The sequence below is a fragment of the Pseudonaja textilis genome, chromosome 2, assembly GCF_049901715.1.
Source record: "Pseudonaja textilis isolate UNSWEBS1 chromosome 2, rPseTex1.2, whole genome shotgun sequence".
Classification (NCBI taxonomy): Eukaryota; Metazoa; Chordata; class Lepidosauria; order Squamata; family Elapidae; genus Pseudonaja; species Pseudonaja textilis.
The window spans coordinates 120,526,380-120,543,744 of NC_141991.1; the positions used below are offsets into that span (position 1 = coordinate 120,526,380).

The 17,365-nt window shown below is 39.3% G+C and overlaps 1 protein-coding gene, 2 long non-coding RNA genes and 2 other non-coding genes across 8 annotated transcripts in view; 1 reads left to right on the forward strand and 4 right to left on the reverse strand.

Annotated features, from left to right (window-relative positions):
• Positions 1-6,323, reverse strand: part of LOC148127045 (uncharacterized) — a 72,565-nt gene extending 66,242 nt beyond the window's left edge. Inside the window, exon 1 of the long non-coding RNA XR_015741875.1 lies at positions 5,820-6,323. This is a non-coding gene — a long non-coding RNA (uncharacterized LOC148127045). The remainder of the gene's footprint in view (positions 1-5,819) is intronic.
• The window catches only part of TEX2 (testis expressed 2), a 100,420-nt gene extending 90,420 nt beyond the window's left edge, over positions 1-10,000 (forward strand). For all 4 annotated transcript variants that reach the window (XM_026711072.2, XM_026711071.2, XM_026711070.2 and 1 more), the window contains exons 9-12: positions 527-652; positions 3,378-3,587; positions 6,318-6,438; positions 8,217-10,000. In XM_026711072.2, the coding sequence (XP_026566857.1) occupies positions 527-652; positions 3,378-3,587; positions 6,318-6,438; positions 8,217-8,339 (580 nt within the window). In that variant the 3' untranslated portion in view covers positions 8,340-10,000. The remainder of the gene's footprint in view (positions 1-526; positions 653-3,377; positions 3,588-6,317; positions 6,439-8,216) is intronic.
• A 4,186-nt stretch (positions 10,001-14,186) lies between these two features.
• Positions 14,187-16,227, reverse strand: LOC113443107 (uncharacterized). The gene is made up of 2 exons (XR_015741874.1): positions 16,138-16,227; positions 14,187-14,652 (listed from the first exon to the last, which is right to left on the reverse strand). It is a non-coding gene; the product is annotated as an uncharacterized LOC113443107 (long non-coding RNA).
• On the reverse strand, positions 14,351-14,487 carry LOC113443206 (small nucleolar RNA SNORA50). The gene has a single exon (XR_003375081.1). It is a non-coding gene; the product is annotated as a small nucleolar RNA SNORA50 (small nucleolar RNA).
• LOC113443205 (small nucleolar RNA SNORD104) lies at positions 14,818-14,880 on the reverse strand. Its single transcript, XR_003375080.1, has one exon. It is a non-coding gene; the product is annotated as a small nucleolar RNA SNORD104 (small nucleolar RNA).
• Positions 16,228-17,365: the final 1,138 nt, after the last annotated feature.

The window sequence follows — 17,365 nt, forward strand, 5'->3', positions numbered from 1 at the left end:
TCGGCTAGGTACATATCTGTGGAAGAGACAGTGGAAGGAATGCATATTCTTCTGGAAGCATGCAGCACTTACAAAATCAATTCTGACTTTTCATACAGCAATTCATTTGGACCTTAGAAGCATTATCCCATTACATTTAAAAACTGAAAGTACACGCCAAGTTTATCATCATCCTCATCTTAATGTTATAACTGCCAGCATTGTATTCCATTATATTGGGAAGTTAGGTATGAAAGAGACGCATCCTTATATGTCTTTAATTTATTTGACATTTCATTCAACGCATGTAGGATATTCAAACCTGTTTCCTTTTATTTTAAACAAAGTCTGGCATGGTTGTGTTCAGGGAAAGCAGACTGATGTACCCAATGTTTCTACCCTTGGTCTGAACTCCAGTGCACTTAAAAAAAAATGGGGAGACCAAAGTAAATGGTAGAAAGTCTCTATTGCCCAAGGCATCGAAACACTGTTCTGACCAACCTTGATGAAGTGTTGCTTCTGTCTTGACCTCTGTCCCTCCTTTCAGTTTCAGGCCAAGGGCATATTACCTTGCAGACAGTGATGAAGAATCTTCTAGTGCAGGATCCTCAGAGGAAGATGATGTTCCAGAAGCATCAGGAAGTGAAAAGTCTTTAATGGCAGGAGCAGAAGGGTGAGTCTTTGCCTTTAGGCAACCGTTGGTTCAGTTTGTCTCTGCCTATTGTGTACATTATCAACAGTGGTGCCTTTTTTCTTCCATGCTTAGTCATTCCATCCAAGGCATCTTCTCTGTCTTTCTCTCACATTAAAAATAAATCTAGTTTTGTCTGTGTGAGTGTGTATGTATACGCATGCAGATATATGTATATACCAAATGGTTATATTATTTCAAAGTAGGTTTGTGTAATACCTGGAATCAAAGGCAAAAGGTACTTTGGAACATACAGAAATGATAATATATTTCCTATCCGCAATTCCTTAAAACACTTGCCTTTTTTTCCCTTGGGTTGTGCAAGTCTCCTCCGTAGCTGCAGTGCAACTCTAGGAAAAGACATTAGGAATTGATTTGCTAGGATTGAACCTGCCTATCCAATAAAAAATGTCACAAGAAGGTCTATATGCATGTGGGCCTTCTTGTGACATTTCTTGTGAAGCGAGGAGAACATGGGCCAGACAGCAGGGCTCTCTCTATTGTGGCCCCTGCACTTTGGAACTACGTGCCTTTGAAGATTTGAGTAGCCCCCTGTCCCCCTGACACTTTGTGAAGCCGTGAAAACCATGTCCCTTTGCTTTGCACCAGGAAGGAATGTTTTTGGGGGCCATTGGCAGGATTCCTATTGATTGCGGGACTTCTTTTCATTTTGTATTTTAAATTTTGTACAGACCATCCAGACGCTCCACATTAGGGCAATTTACAAAAACTGGGGAGTCAGTCAATAATAGCAACATGATTGGTTTAAGGAGTTGCAGGGATGTGTTATGTGCTTGCCTCAAATGCCCTGAAGACATTATACAATATCTCAGATTAAATTTGATCTATATATACGATATTTAAGCTAAGAAATAACTCTATAAATGTTTCAATGCTTCCAGTCTGCATTTATCATTTTAATGCTTTCTGTAATTCAGTTTTCAGAGTGCCAATTTTACTGGCCATATCATCTGGAAATAATTAGATATTTCTTATTACAGTAATTCAAATGGCCTTATCTCATTGAGTAATTCTTAATTATATTTGCTAGTTAGTAGAAAAATTATAGGGGATATGAGGCAGCCCTGTTTTTTCCATATTTGGTATTTATAAATTTACAAGTCATCATGTAAATTATCTGGTTTTGCAGATGGCTGTTTTCTGCAGTTTTTGGATAAAAGATTTAGAATGAATTAGGTCTAAGAAAGAATTATAATCATGCTAGCATTTTCAAGTATATAGCAGCTTATTTTACAGTAAACAAATTCAATGTGTAAGAACATCCAGTTTGTATATTTTAAGTGATACCAAGAAACGAGAATAATATCCACTAATGAAATATAGTTCTTTAATCAAAGATAAATGTTTCATGGATTTTTTCTGAATTGCTGGTTAGCTGATGTCTGAAAATATTTGTATGTTAGTGCAAAGAAACATTTAGATAACAGACATTGAAATGTTTCTTTGGTCTAGCATATAGATCAATGCAGCTTCTTAGCAAGAATGTAAATAATTTAGCAACTGTAACAGATGATCGAAGTTGTAGAAATAATTATTTTCCTGTAGCTATTTTTATAGGTCTTTACTTGAGAGAAAGATTATTCTGCTTTATCTGTTGCAGAAAAAAAAAGATCCTTTTTCCCCATTTCAGCAGAGAAGATTTGCTGCTGCTGCTATTTAATAATAGGGTAGTAGTAATAATAGTTGATTCTTGCCAGTCAACTGCAGATCATCCAAAGATTAATCAATATAACTTAAAGTAGACCTTTGGCTGTATAGATTATGTTTAGCAGCATTGTCAAATTTCTAGCAGGCATAGCTTATTTATTTTCAGAAAAATATCTGACTTTTATTTACAGTCTTCTTCATTTTCTTATATCTAACATTTGTATTCCCCAGCTCCTGCCAACATAGCAGTTTGAAAGGATGCAAATACAAGTAGATAAATAGGTACCACTTTGGTGGGAAGGTAACAGCACTTGTGACATCATTCTGGCCACATGACCGCAGTAATGTCTTTGGGCAGTGTTGGCTCAACGGCCTTGAAACGGAGATGAGCACTTGACCCCCTATAGTCAGAAACAACTATTCAAATAAAATGCCCAGGGACTCCTTTTTTTTAACATTTATATTCTGAATTTCTAATCTACTGGAATCCATGCCAAGTAATAATCAAACATAAATGTGCAACAAAACCATAATATAAAAAGTGGAGAATAATGCTATAAGGAAAAATCCAGAATTCATTAATTTGTGCATTCTCTTGCTAAATCCTTGAATTTGCAGTTTGGGGTTGAAAGGTCCACTGCAGCTAAGTAAGCCACCTGTTTGCCCAAAGCTCTCAAACATTTGGGAGAATCCCCAGTAAAATGTAGGGCTATCCAAGAGTAATAGTGAATTTTGGGCCAACAACACTTTACCAAAATCCTTATTATGTGAGAAGACATATCTGATTTTAAATTAGTTCTGATTCTGAGTTTTCAGAGCCAGGTCTTTGGATCTTTCTTTTTTTATTCACCAAAACTATAAGTCTGGGCTGTCTGTATACTTACGCAACACTTCACAATCTGTAGTAGCAAATTGGCATTCTGTGCCCTTAACATGTTATATTTTCAGCTGCAGAATACCATAAAGCATTAGCCTTTGTTTTTTTAAAAGGGTAGCTGAAACTCACTTAGACGGCTTTCTCTTCTTTCCTTCCTTAAAGGTATGGGGGAGGGCACCGAACAAGTAAAATAATGAGATTTGTGGATAAAATTACCAAGTCAAAATATTTCCAGAAGGCAACTGAGACAGAATTCATTAAGAAAAAGATTGAGGAAGTCTCCAATACACCCCTCCTGCTCACCGTTGAGGTTCAAGAGTGTAAAGGGATGTTAGCAATTAACATTCCGCCCCCACCTACTGATCGTATATGGTAAGTGTCATTAATAAGACTTATGATTTTGGAATCTATCCTGTATAATGTGGCACTCAAACTTATTCAAGAGCCAAAATACATTTATTGTTTTTATGGGTGGCTGTGAAAAAAGTCCCTAAAACATATTTTATTTTCCAGTTCCCTCATTTCCCACTTTTTCTCACGCACACCCAAGATAAAAAAGCTGGACCATTTGACTAATAAACTATAAAGAAGAATGCAGCAGAAATTTTTGAGGTCATACAAAATCAAAGTTGGTCTGCAGTGTGTGATCATTTTTATACAGAATTCAACAAGTATTCACATGATTCTTAGTAAGGATCCTTTTTAGAAAATTGCAGTACCAATCTGTGAGTCATAAGCTACAGTCTGACATGTACCATTTTATTCAGGGTTAAATAAGTTAATTCTGAGACAAAGTGCGTGGGATTTTGCCATTAATTCCTATGAACAAAGATAATGGAACTGGCTGTTATTTTAAACTGCTCGTGTGATTGAATTACTCTTCTATCCAAAAAGAGATATTTTGTAAAAATGTACAGTTCCATTTCTTATTATGCATTTTATAAACTTCCAGAAACTGAAAAGCTAAGAAAGCTCAGAAATGTTATCATCCATGAATAAAAGCTACAGCAACCAGAAATCAGGTCAAAAAGAAAGATTACCACTTGTTTTTTTCTTTTCTCCCACCCTTCCTTTCCTTTAATATAGAATAATACAGAAAAATGCTGGGTAAAACAGCATGTTGAACTACTTGAGGATCAGCAGAGGTATTAATTAAGAAGTCAGTGCCAAAGTTTTTTCCAGTGGTTTCTTATAATTGAAAATAGTACAAAAAGAGAAAAACTATTTCAGTGCTTCTTTTTATCTGAAAGAAATATGGAATGAAATTGTGAATGAAATTTTGTTTTCATTTATCTGGGAATGTTTCACTGAACATTTTTATCTTGCCTTTTTGTCTGGGAGGTTCAAAGCAATTTATATAGGGTTTCCCATAGTTTTATTCTCCCAACACCTCAGTGAGATCCATATTCAGCGAGGAATTGAAGCTGGGCCTTCTCAGTCCAATATCTTCACCATTTAATCAAGATTGAATTCCATTTGAGGAAATTAACCTCTGGGAAGTGCACAGTGTAATTCAGAAAATAATATCTTAATCCAACAATACACAATTACTTTAAACTCTATTGGGAAAGGGGTTAATGACAAGCGATAGCCAAATCTGGCCCTATGTTCTGCCTTGGTTTACCTTCCCAATAAACAACCAAGTCAGAAGATCATTTAAAAGCAATTTATTAGGGTACCCTGTTAAAGAGAGATCTCCCTGGGAAAAAGAAGAACCCCGAGACCCATCTTACATTCCCTTTTATAGATAACACAACAAAGATAATGCAAAAGGAAAGTTGATCAGACAGGATAAAAGTAACCTCTCCTTTGTACAGTAAATCAACTACAAAAGTTGTTTGAAATTCACAAAGAGAAATACGAGACATACCAGTTTAGCACTAACAATTTTTTTCTTATCAGGAAATAGTATCCATCCATTCTTCCTTAGTTTTCTTTTCCATTTAGGAATGTTAGAAGCTATCAACCAATCCATACAGCGATAGGATAAAAAGTTTTCCTACATTCCAGTCTATAGTAGTTTGATAAATCCTCATAAAAGAGAGAGAATTAAGTTAAAATATAGAGTAACTAGGTTAGTTAACAAATTATAAAATCCATGTCATGTTCCCCTCACAAGTAAGAATGTAAGAAAGTGCTGATTTGATTTCTCACTGTGGTCATTGTTGAGAGAATCATAGTACCTATTGCTAGATCATTAGGACTTAATTTCAGTTATAAGTCAGGTGCATAAAATTCTTCACACATAAAGTCCTTCACCTAGTATTAGCTGGGTACTAGACTTCAGCAGTAACACTGATCGTTAATATATATCTGATCTCAAAATGATACATTGTGAATTGGACACTTCTGTTTACAGGATACATAGAAGAAACAACGCTACACCCCTGAACTGAAGGGGGAAATGAGACTATTCTTAATGTTGAGATATGTACTCACTTGGAATAAATGTTTTGTTGAACACAATAGTTTAGTCCTGCACAATATATGACCTGCGGACTGCGTGCAGCCTACCAAGCAACCTTGTCTGCTGAAGTGTTTTAAAACAGTAATAAATTCACTATTGTACCAAAAGATGCATTGCTAAGCATTTCCAAGACTCACCATTGCTGCCAGCTTCAGTCCCACTGGCACTCCACTTGCTGCCAAATAGCTGATTGGTATGCCAGATATTCCTTTGCAGCCCACAGTTATTTTTAATTTATCAGTGACCTTTCTCCTCTGTGCCTTGTACAGGCCTGGTTTAGAGCCTCCAACTCTCCTCCAAGCACCAAATCCTTGAACATAAAATGCAAATGCACAAGATTAGACTATATGAGGTAGTGTGTAGCCTTTCCTGACTTAGAGTGCTTCAGGTGTCTGGGAACACAAGTCCCAGAATCCATAGCCAGCAAGATTAGGGATGAGGAGCATGGTGTGGTGGAAACATTTCTAGGTTAAAATTTCTGTTTGTCCAAGAATATCCCAGGACGGCTTTGGATAAGCATGTCTCATCTTAGCTGAGCATGGGTTATATTCTCCCGGAGGACTTTGAAAAAAAAAATATGGGACACAAATCTGAGATAGAAACATCTTAACCTGGATCATTTTCTTTATCTACAGGTACGGTTTCCGAAGACCCCCTTACCTGGAGCTAAAAGCTCGGCCAAAGCTTGGTGAAAGAGAAGTGACTTTGGTTCATGTAACTGATTGGATAGAGAAGAAACTAGAACAAGAATTTCAGGTACTTCAAATATCATTAGCATTAATTGTGTTTAAAAAGATAAGTAAGACATTAGCTAAACCATCTGTAAGCTTGAACATGGGAGCATTTATCTAAGATGAAAAGGCACACTTACATTCACGCTGAATGGCTACGAATTGGTATAAGACCCAGCCATTCCTTCTGAGAATTTCAGATTCTTAGTTTGATAACACATATATAGGAACGTACTGCAGTAGCCATAAAATGACTTCAGAATAGATGTAGGGACACACTGTACTCCTTCTGGGCTCAACAGACATTGCATGACCCCAGGAAAAGATGTACAGGGAGTCCTTGACTTGCAGTCACAATTGAACCCAAATTTTTGTTGCTGGGCAAGACAGTTAAAAGTCTTGCCCCATTTTACAACCTTTCTTGCCACCATGGTTAAAGTGAATCACTGCAGTTGTTAAGTTAGTAACAAGGTTGTTAAGTGAATCTGGCTTCCCCATTGACTTTGCTCATCAGAAGGTCCCAAAAGGTGACCACATCACCCCTGGATACCACAACCATCATAAATATATACCAGTTGTCAAGCCTCCAAATTCTGATCACGTGACCATGGGGATGCTGGAACAGTCGTGTGAAAAATGGGCATAAGTCACTTTTTTCAGTGCCATAACGTTAAACAGTCACTAAACAAACAGTTCTAAGTGGAGGACTATCTGAAAGGAGGCACCAAGTGAGATCACTGATACTCTGAAATACTTTGGACCTGAAGTGTGCCACACGTCCATGCTAAAATAATACCTTCGGTGCCCATATTTTTAAAGTAGGGTCATAGTGCCTGCTTTTAGTTTCCCTTAAGAGAGTTACTCTTAAAGGACTTACTGCACCTGTGTATGGTTTGTCACTTGCACAGTGGCAGATAGGACAGTGCTCCAGAAGGTCAACATCATTGCCCAGAAGATCATTGGTTGCCCTCTCACCTCTTTGGAAGAGCTTTATAGCTCCCGCTGCCTTAAGAAAGTTCAAAACATTCTCAAAGATCCATCTCATCCTGGGCACCCCCTTTTTTTTTAACTATTACCATCTGGCAGGCAGTACAGGATAATAAAAATAAGGACAAATAGGCTGAAAAACAGCTTATATCCCAGGGCAGTAGCTCTTTTGAATTCTACTGTATAGTGCAATATTAATGCAATATCAGGGGGTTGTATAGAATGTGAAGGATGTATGTTAGTGGTTTTTTTATGGTTATAATGTACACTGAAGATGGCATTTAATTTTGTTGTATGAGGTGCAATGATAAGTAAACTAAAAAACAGATATAGAATAATTAGAAGGAATATTATTGTGGATAATCTCATAAAGAAAGACTGATTTTGGTGTGGGACAAATAGTTTGAATAAATTGTTATTCATACTTTTCTATTGACTATATTTCTAGAATTTATTGAACTGTTAAATATATCTATTCAAATGTCTAGCTATTTCCTTTTTTAAAAATTGGAATGATGGGGGCAAGGGGCAATAGCAAAGTCAATTATTTTTAAAAAAATATTTGCTGAAATGTAATGGAATTAAGATTTTTGTAAACTATAAAAAATAAATGTTGCTTTAATACCCATGAAGGCTCTGTTCTAAATCTAAACTTAAGGTAGATAGATGTTTACTAGGGATCCATAATGTTACTTGATTCCAATAAACCTGTTTAGAATTCTACTTGGCTCGAGTCTAAAATAAGAGTATGGTATCTTTAATTTTTCCTGACTTTACATTAGAATTGCATTCTAACTCAATTATTATACCTTGCAGAAAATTTTTGTCATGCCAAACATGGACGATCTTTATATTCCTCTAATGCACTCAGTCATGGACCCCCGCTCATCTATGTGCCCTATGAAAGTTCCTGAAGAAACCGAATTGGAGCAGCCATGAAATGTGAAGACTGCAGTTTACAGTATTAACAGATGTTGTTTTCATGTTCTCTTTCAAATGAAACAGTCTAGCTGATTTTTGTCCTTGTGCCATGTCTTATTTTTTTAAAGATAAGATCGCTTCTGCCAATAATTGCTCCAGTTATGGCTCTCTATTGACTTTAGAGCATTAGTCCCATTTCTGCTAGGGTTTAAAACCTAGTAGTTAATATGCACTCTTCTGCAGTAAACTAGGAAAAGAAAATGCAACTAGCAGCAATTGATCCAACAGATTTGATCCACATGAGAGTTCTTTATGGATGTGCAGTAATTCAGGATCCACCCTGAACACTGACAGTTTGTTTTATCCAGCCATATGGAACTTGTTTTCAATAAGGCACTAACATGTCTAACTGGAAGACTTTCTCCTCTCAAGCAGCTGGAGATACAAATGGAAGCGGCATGTTCTTCACTCCTGCAGTCCCAATAGCTTGTGTCAAGCAAATTTGGAATGGTTTTCTGGAACTAAGAATGTACATTAGATGTATAGGTGATATTGTCAATCCATGTAGATTATGCCTAGTAACTTATTTTTTTCATATGAAATTGAGTTTCTTGGAAACAAGTAGCCATATAAAACATGCAAACATACAGAATTGGTTTTAAGGGATCTTGTGATTCTTTAGAAAAAGAAACAAATTAAGATAAAGCCATGAGACCAAACTACAGTAAGCCTTCTAGTTAGTGTGTTACAATTGCAGAATTTGTGATTGATGGCTTTCGGAATTGACTACACATGGAAATGTCCAAGGCCATGCATGTACTCATCGGAAATGATTGCATGGAAGGAGCCATTCACTTTCACCAACCAGAATGTTCACAGCTGTTTTTGTTCCCAACTATGTAGTGGATCCTCTTTTTATCCATTTAAGAAGGTGCAAATCCTGATTACAGCTCATGTTTTTTGTCAGTGTAGCTAAAGCACCTTGTAGGCTGGCTTGGTATCCCTGTGTGAAAGTAACAACTCCAAAGCACTACAAGTGAGAATGGCCAAGAGAACACTGCCTTGCTGTTTTTCTGTATGGACTAAACACATAATACTGAATCTCTTTTGAACACTACATGAGCAGTGAGTGTTTCTTGATACTCAGTATTGCCAACTACTTATGTTGAAAGAATGTTAATTTAGTTTACAAAGAAAGCAGGTGAGCTATGGAGCTCACTTCGATAGTATACTAGGCTTTACGTATTTTTAAGATTTTTGTATGTTGTTAGGTTCCTGCGTCCAAATTTCTCATGATTTGCAATCTCTAAATGAAGCTAATTGAAGTTGTTTTTTAAAAGCGCCTTGCCTGAAACATATTTAAAATTTAGCATTTAATATATTGATACCATATTATTTGGACAACTATTTTGTTACCTCAACTCTGGGACCATTCCATTTTATGTACTATTCTTCTCATCTCTCAATGAAAGCATTTGCCTTCCTCTTAAATCTGCATGTCTTATTCACAGCTCTTTTTCCCCCCTCTGTGCAATAAGTCAAAATACTAGATGCACAAATATGTAATCAGTTATCCAGGTTTGGCACAAGTAAATTCACTGCACTTCGTAATCAGACTGTGTGGGTTACTACAGTGGGCTTGCTTTGTTTTTTCAAATAAACTTATCCCATCTCAAAAATCTGTTTTGATGTTTGGAGGGGTAGAAGTGTGGGTGCATATCCAGGAATAATGAGCCTTGGTGGTGCAGTGGTTAGAGTGCAGTACTGCAAGCTACTCCTACTGCAATTTGGCAGATTGAATCCCACCAGGTTCAAGGTTGACTCAGCCTTCCATCCTTCCAAGTTGGGTAAAGTGTGGACCCAGATTGTTGTGGGCAAGAGGCTGACTCTGTAAACCGCTTTGAGTGGGCTGTAAAACACTATAAAGTGGTATATAAGTCTAAGTGTTATTGCTATTGCTAATATAGCATTCGTAGTTCAATAAGACTGAAATACTGGTTACCAAATCGTATTCTACAATTCTGAACATTTCAGCTCTTATATCCAGTACTCATGAAAGATATACACTGCTCAAAAAATTAAAGGGAACACTTAAACAACACAATGTAACTCCAAGTCAATCACACTTCTGTGAAATCAAACTGTCCACTTAGGTAGCAACACTGATTGACAATCAATTTCACATGCTGTTGTGCAAATGGAATAGACAACAGGTGGAAAGCATAGGCAGTTAGCAAGACATCCCCAATAAAGGAGTGGTTCTGCAGGTGGTGACCACAGACCACTTCTCAGTTCCTATGCTTTCTGGCTGATGGTTTAGTCACTTTTGAATGCTGGCGGTGCTTTCACTCTAGTGGTAGCATGAGACGGAGTCTACAACCCACAAAAGTGGCTCAGGTAGTGCAGCTTATCCAGGATGGCACATCAATGCGAGCTGTGGCAAGGTTTGCTGTGTCTGTCAGCGTAGTGTCCACAGCATAGAGGTGCTACCAGGAGACAGGCCAGTACATCAGGAGACGTGGAGGAGGCTGTAGGAGGGCAACAACCCAGCATCAGGACCGCTACCTCCGCCTTTGTGCAAGGAAGGACAGGAGGAGCACTGCCAGAGCACTGCAGAATGACCTCCAGCGGGCCACAAATGTGCATGTGGTTGCTCAAACGGTCAGAAACAGACTCCATGAGGGTGGGATGAGGGCCCGACATCCACAGGTGGGGGTTGTGCTTACAGCCCAACACCCTGCAGGACGTTTGGCATTTGCCAGAGAACACCAAGATTGGCAAATTCACCACTGGCACCCTGTGCTCTTCGCAGATGAAAGCAGGTTCACACTGAGCACATATGACAGACGTGACAGGGTCTGGAGATGCTATGGAGAACCTGCTGCCTGCAACATCCTCCAGCATGACCGGTTTGGCAGTGGGTCAGTAATGGTGTGGGATGGCATTTCTTTAGGGGGCCACACAGCCCTCCATGTGCTCGCCAGAGGTAGCCTGACTGCCATTAGTTACTGAGATGAGATCCTCAGACCCCTTGTGAGACCATATGCTGGTGCAGTTAGCCCTGGGTTCCTCCTAATGTAAGACAATGCTAGACCTCATGTGGCTGGAGTGCGTCAGCAGTTCCTGCAAGACGAAGGCATTGATGCTATGGACTGACCCGCCCATTCCCCAGACCTGAATCCAATGGAGCACATCTGGGACATCCAATGCCACATTGCACCACAGACCATCCAGGAGTTGGGGAATGCTTTAGTCCAGGTGTGGGAAAAGATCCCTCAGGAGACCATCCGCCACCTCATTAGCATGCCCAGGTGTTGTAGGGAGATCATACAGGCACGAGGAGGCCACACACACTACTGAGCCTCATTTTGACTTGTTTTAAGGACATTACATCAAAGTTGGATCAGCCTGTAGTGTTTTTTTTCCACTTTAATTTTGGGCGTAACTCCAAATCCAGAGCTCCATGGGTTGCTAAATTTGATTTCCATTGATAATTTTTGTGTGATTTTGTTGTCAGTACATTCAACTATGTAATGAACGAAGTATTTAATATTTCATTCATTCAGATCTAGGATCTTATTTTTGTGTTCCCTTTATTTTTTTTGAGCAGTGTATTTTTTGTGGGAACAGTCAGGCAAAATAGGTGTCTCATGGCACCTGGAGCCAGCCAGTCCTCTAAGCAGAGTACTCAAGATTCTTTGGGGACTAAGCCAGAGCTTAAAATGCTCTAGAACAGGGGTCCCCAACTACCAGTCCGTGGATCATTTTTTACCGGGCCGCAAAGCTTGGGCGCCGCCATCTTGTTTTGACAGCGCTTCCGGGTTTTTGGCTGGAAAGTGCTTCCGGTTTCAGTTGGAAAGCAGCGTTTGGGTGCTTGCACCTTAATTTTGTTGAAGGGGGGGGGGGGCGGCTTTGAACGAAGAGCCTCCCAATGGCAGTGGAGTCTCACGTTACTCAGGTATCAGTTTGTGGAAGAATAAATAATCGTGAAACCGGTCCCTGGTTCAAAAAAGGTTGGGGGCCACTGTTCTAGAATTTAAATAGTATACAATTCTTTAGGATTTAATTTACATTCCTACAGGATGCCCCCTGAATCTTGCTCCAAATAGAAGGCCTGGGGAGGTTTTTTTGGTAGTGTAAAAAAAATCTTCCATTTGTAAAGCAAGGTTTAGTGGATGCAGTCCATTTCCATCTACAAGTCTTATTTTCTAAATAAGTTAGCTTCCCAGATAGGAAGACTTGCTACATACCCAACAGTCCTTAAGAGCAGGGTTTTTCTTTCTTTCTGTACTAATACACCACTGTGATCTAAAACACGGTTCGGTATTACAGCTGTGCAAACTATTGATCAAATGTTTCAGAAAATCTCCAAAATTGCTGCTCAATAAAAGTAATTGTATCTCTTGATCAGCTGCCTCAAGAGATGCACCCGTTTCTATTACAGCCAGCATCTCAATAGGATGTAAATTAAAGCTATGCCAGAGACCAGACACACAACAAAGGGTTCAGGCCTTTTCCCTAAATAACCAGACACTAGGAACTACATGGGACAGAGTGTGTTCATCACATTAAACCAGAGGCCATGGTTTAGCACTGCAAATCTAAGTCCAATTGAATTTGCAGTCACAAGTACCCAGACTGAGTTGTATTACAACCACATTATGCTAATTTAACCAGCATCAATTTGATAGCATTACTAGTTTTCCCAGATCTTGCAAGAGATCTTGACTTAACTATAGATACAGGATATAGTCTCTCAGGAGACTATAGGGTTTCCCAGAGATGTGAACATTTTAAGGATTCCTCCAGGTTAAAAAAAAAAGGTTGAGAGTGCTCTGTAGAACTGTTCCCCCAAAGAAAATTTTATCCATGAATAGATCAGTTCACCCTCTTTGAAATATTGGCAAAACCTAATTTCAAGCTAAATATGCAACATGTTGCACTATTAATAGGCTTGAGTTGCTTATCCCACTATACTCGGCATTAAAGCAGATACAATTGGTTGACAGATTGTCAGTTACACGCATGCTTGAGCCTTTCTTTGCAAAGAACTCTGGTAAGGTTTATCCATACTATAAAGTTGTGGCTAAATCTAGTTTGTTCTAAAATTTGTTTCAGTTGAAGTTGTGTCCTAAGCAGCATAGAAGGAAATTAGCAATGGACTACCCTACCTTGACTGCTGGATTTTCTTTGATACTCTACTAGCATGCCAAAGGTTTGTCCCATACAGGAGTGCCCACCCTCCATGCATAATCTTGTCATTTTTTGAGGGTTTGTTTTGCATGAGTAATGTGCACTTTGCTAGTTTGTTGTGTGCTACCAATTGTCAAGCAGACTTTTAGAACCTGAGGCATCTTTGAGTTATCCTTTTAGGACATGGGTGTTGAACTCAAGGCCCGGGGACTTGTGTGGCTGCTCTGGAAATAGCGAAGGACTGGCCCACAGTGCCTGCCAGTGAAAATGGAGCTTGGGAGGGAGTTGTTTTCGCTGGCAGAGTTGCAGGAGGCTGTTACAGCCACAAACCTGGGAGTCCATTTTCTCCGGCAGAGCGCTCAAGCCACCATAGGCGACCCCAACATGAGTGATGTCAAGCTGACCACACCCTCCAAGGTCAAACCACCCTGATGCAGCCCTCAATGAAATCGAGTTTGACACCCCTGTTCTAGGAGGTAATATTTAGTAGGAAGCAATCGGGTGGGCATGTGCCCTTTGATGAAATATAGCACCAATAAGATTGCAGTGAGCTGCGGTGCATTGTAACTTGAGTGGGGTTTTACCCAACACTTTTGCTTGATGCTAGGTTGTTACCATATTCTTTGAAAATGGGATTATGCAAAGACTGTCAGGTAATAAAAGCCCAAGTAATAAATAAGCCAATCTTTCCTTCTTTTAATTCATGTGATCTTCAGATATTCCAGCAACAAGATAAAATTGAAGCACTCCTGCATAATACACCCTTCAGATGATCAAGCCTCTGAACATTCAATGCAGTTGAGGAACTTGCATATTTGAACATTAAGCATCAGATGGATTGTAACTTGTCTTTAAAAGAATCACTCAGGTTTAAGCTGAGCAACACCAGTTATAAGCAAGCCTTTTATTTTTGCACTGTAGCGTAGCCAGTGAGACCATGAATGGGCCATACACCAGTTCAAAGGCAGTGCTTCAAACCTATCTGAAAAAAATATCCAAAGTAAAGAGATTTTAAATTTTAAATTTTATTTATTTATTTACAACATTCAAGACATCCCCACATCAGCCCTCTTTGTGTTGCTTTCAAGATAGTTGGTTCCAAAGATTTTCATTCAGCATCAAGACGATCTTAGAACACCTAGAGAGAGAAAAAAAGGATTTAAGGTAGTGATTTAAGAACACTCAGATACTTTTGTTCAGATCTAGAGATTAGTTTTATGTATTTTTTTAAAACCAAAAGCATACTATTGAACATTAAGAGCTAGGGTACCGTTATCTGCACCCTGGGCAACTGATGCTGGTGGCTCAGATACATGGTCTCTTCATCTGCATCAGCAGTCTAACACGCCAAAATTATCATCACAGCAGCCAGCATAGGGTTCCCAATATAGCTCACCCAAAAGCAGGATTACAAAGGTTTATTTTGATGTGCTCACAAGGAGATGCAGATATATCCCTCTTCTACTGCAGTTCTTTGGACACATGAGGCTAATAATGTAGGGAAAAACCCTTGAGTCTTCAAGACTAATCAGTCCTTATCAGACATGTCACACATGAATTTCTTCACTCCTTTTAACAACATCCAAAGTAGCCATCACTCTTGTGCTCATAAATTCCACTCTATGGAAAACTTGGTTTTGTTTGCTCTAAACTAGCAGCTTCTAAGCAGCTTCACTACAGGACCATTGGCACTTTCACCTTTGAGGAGGAAAAAGTTCCCCTTTCCAACAGCATACAGCTGTCATCTAAGCTAGAACAAAGTTCTAACCTTTCTTTTTATATGGCAAATGAGTCATTCCCTATTCACCAATTCCAACTTTCCTTTTTCAAACATGCAAACCAGAAAGCATCACATAAGTCAGGAGCACAACACACCTGAAAGCACAAGTGTGTGTTTGTGTGTAAGTGGGGGGGTTGGTTTCGTTTGGCACCAGCAGTCATATTCCAAAGCTCACAAATCTTCCTCTGGAACAGGGAGATATATCGGATCTCTCTCGAGTCCTTGCAAAAGCAAACTATATAATCTCCTGGTAAAGGCTCGACCATAAAACCTAAGAGGGAAATGCACCTCCACATCACTATAACCCTAAGAAGCCCCAAAGTCTCCCTTTGACTGAGAGTTTGTCAGCATCAAGGACAATGCATTCAAGGGCACTTAAGCACATCCAACTCGTCGTTCTCAAATACATTTCTCATAACGCAATGCGTTCTCCATCATCTTCTCCGCTGATAGCTCCACGTGGCGTTTCGTAAAACGGCTCTAAAAGCCAGTAATTGCCGTCGTGAGCTGCCCATCCCTTAAGCAAAGGTGTACGAGTGCAGTTAATAAGACAAATCCCCCAAAATCAGAACAGCGAGGCATGACGCGATCCCTGCCGTACTCATGACCAACGCGCGTCTGCTCCAGGCTCAGGCGTTTTCTATTCGAAAATAAGTTGTGGGTCAAATAACATTTGCCAGGCCTCCAATCGCAATCCGGGTTAGGCTGCAGAAATCCCAACGACCGCTAGATGGCAACAAAGGGACGTTCTGTAAAAAGCTGCAAACGTTTTTGCCACTTGACGATCGTTCGGATTACTGCGGCGCAGATACACTCGTGTCTTTCCTAGCCGACTACACCTACCAAAAACAAAGGTCGCAAAAGCACACACCTCTCAATCTCTCGATCCCACGACGAAAAGGGCGAATACGCGGCCTGCGTCTCTATTTATAGGCCGCGTGGCGCCTTGGGACACGCCCCTTCTCTCGAAGCCAATCGCAATAGTATGGCTCCGTCACGTGACCGGCGCTGACTCGAGGTAAGGGTGCCGGTAACGCGCAATATAGATATTTTCCCGCCGTATTTTTCATGTTTGGTTGTTGTTGTTGTATTTTTTGGGAGGGGCGGCTAAATTCTTACTAAATTCCTCTCAAGGATTTTAGCCCGAGAAAAGAAACCCACGGCCAATATACCATCTCTTGAGTCCTGTGCTTGCCTATCCTCCGGTTTTAATGAGACTGTCTCCCAAATGGATTGGTAAAAGATTTGCGGGATTGTCCATATTTCTTCATGTGTATGTTAGATATGCTTGACTTTTCTCAGTACATGTGTTAAGTCAGGTTGCACAAAATATACAGTGAGTAAATGAGAGGCGAGAACCTTCTGAGTTACCATGAAGCCTGCAGAGTTTAATGATTGCCTTTTTAAAACAAATCTCGTCTTCATCAATTATTAGTTGATTCTTGCTAGTAGTTTGAGCTCCCTGGATTTATTCTATTCTGTGCTTAATATGTTTTGTACTTTTGTACACTAGTACTTCAGAATGCATTTACTTGATTCTGGGCAAATCTAGATAATGCTGGGCCAGATAATTTGACTAATGTATTTTTTTTAGTCTTCAGCCCGTATGAGCTATTTCTATTCACAAGAGGGCACTCTTTGCTCATTTGGAAAATGGATGGCATTGGGATAGGCATTGGAATATAGATTAACAGAGATGGAAGGGACATTATAGGTCATAGAGAAGAGAAGAAAAGAGAAGAGAAGAGAATACTTTATTGGCCAAGTGTGATTGGACACACAAGGAATTTGTCTTGGTGTAAATACTCTGGGTATACCTAAAAGAAAAGATACATTTGTCAAGAGTCGAGAATCATAAGATACAACACTTAATGATAGTCATAGGGTATAATCATCAATCAAATCATACTAGGAAACAGTCAATAAAAATCGTAAGGATACAAGTGACAAAGTTACAGCCATACAGTCACAAGTGGGAGGGGATGGGTGATAAGGAATGATGAGAAGATTAACAGTAATAGTAGTGCAGACTTTGTAAATAGTTGAACAGTGTTGAGGGAATTATTTGTTT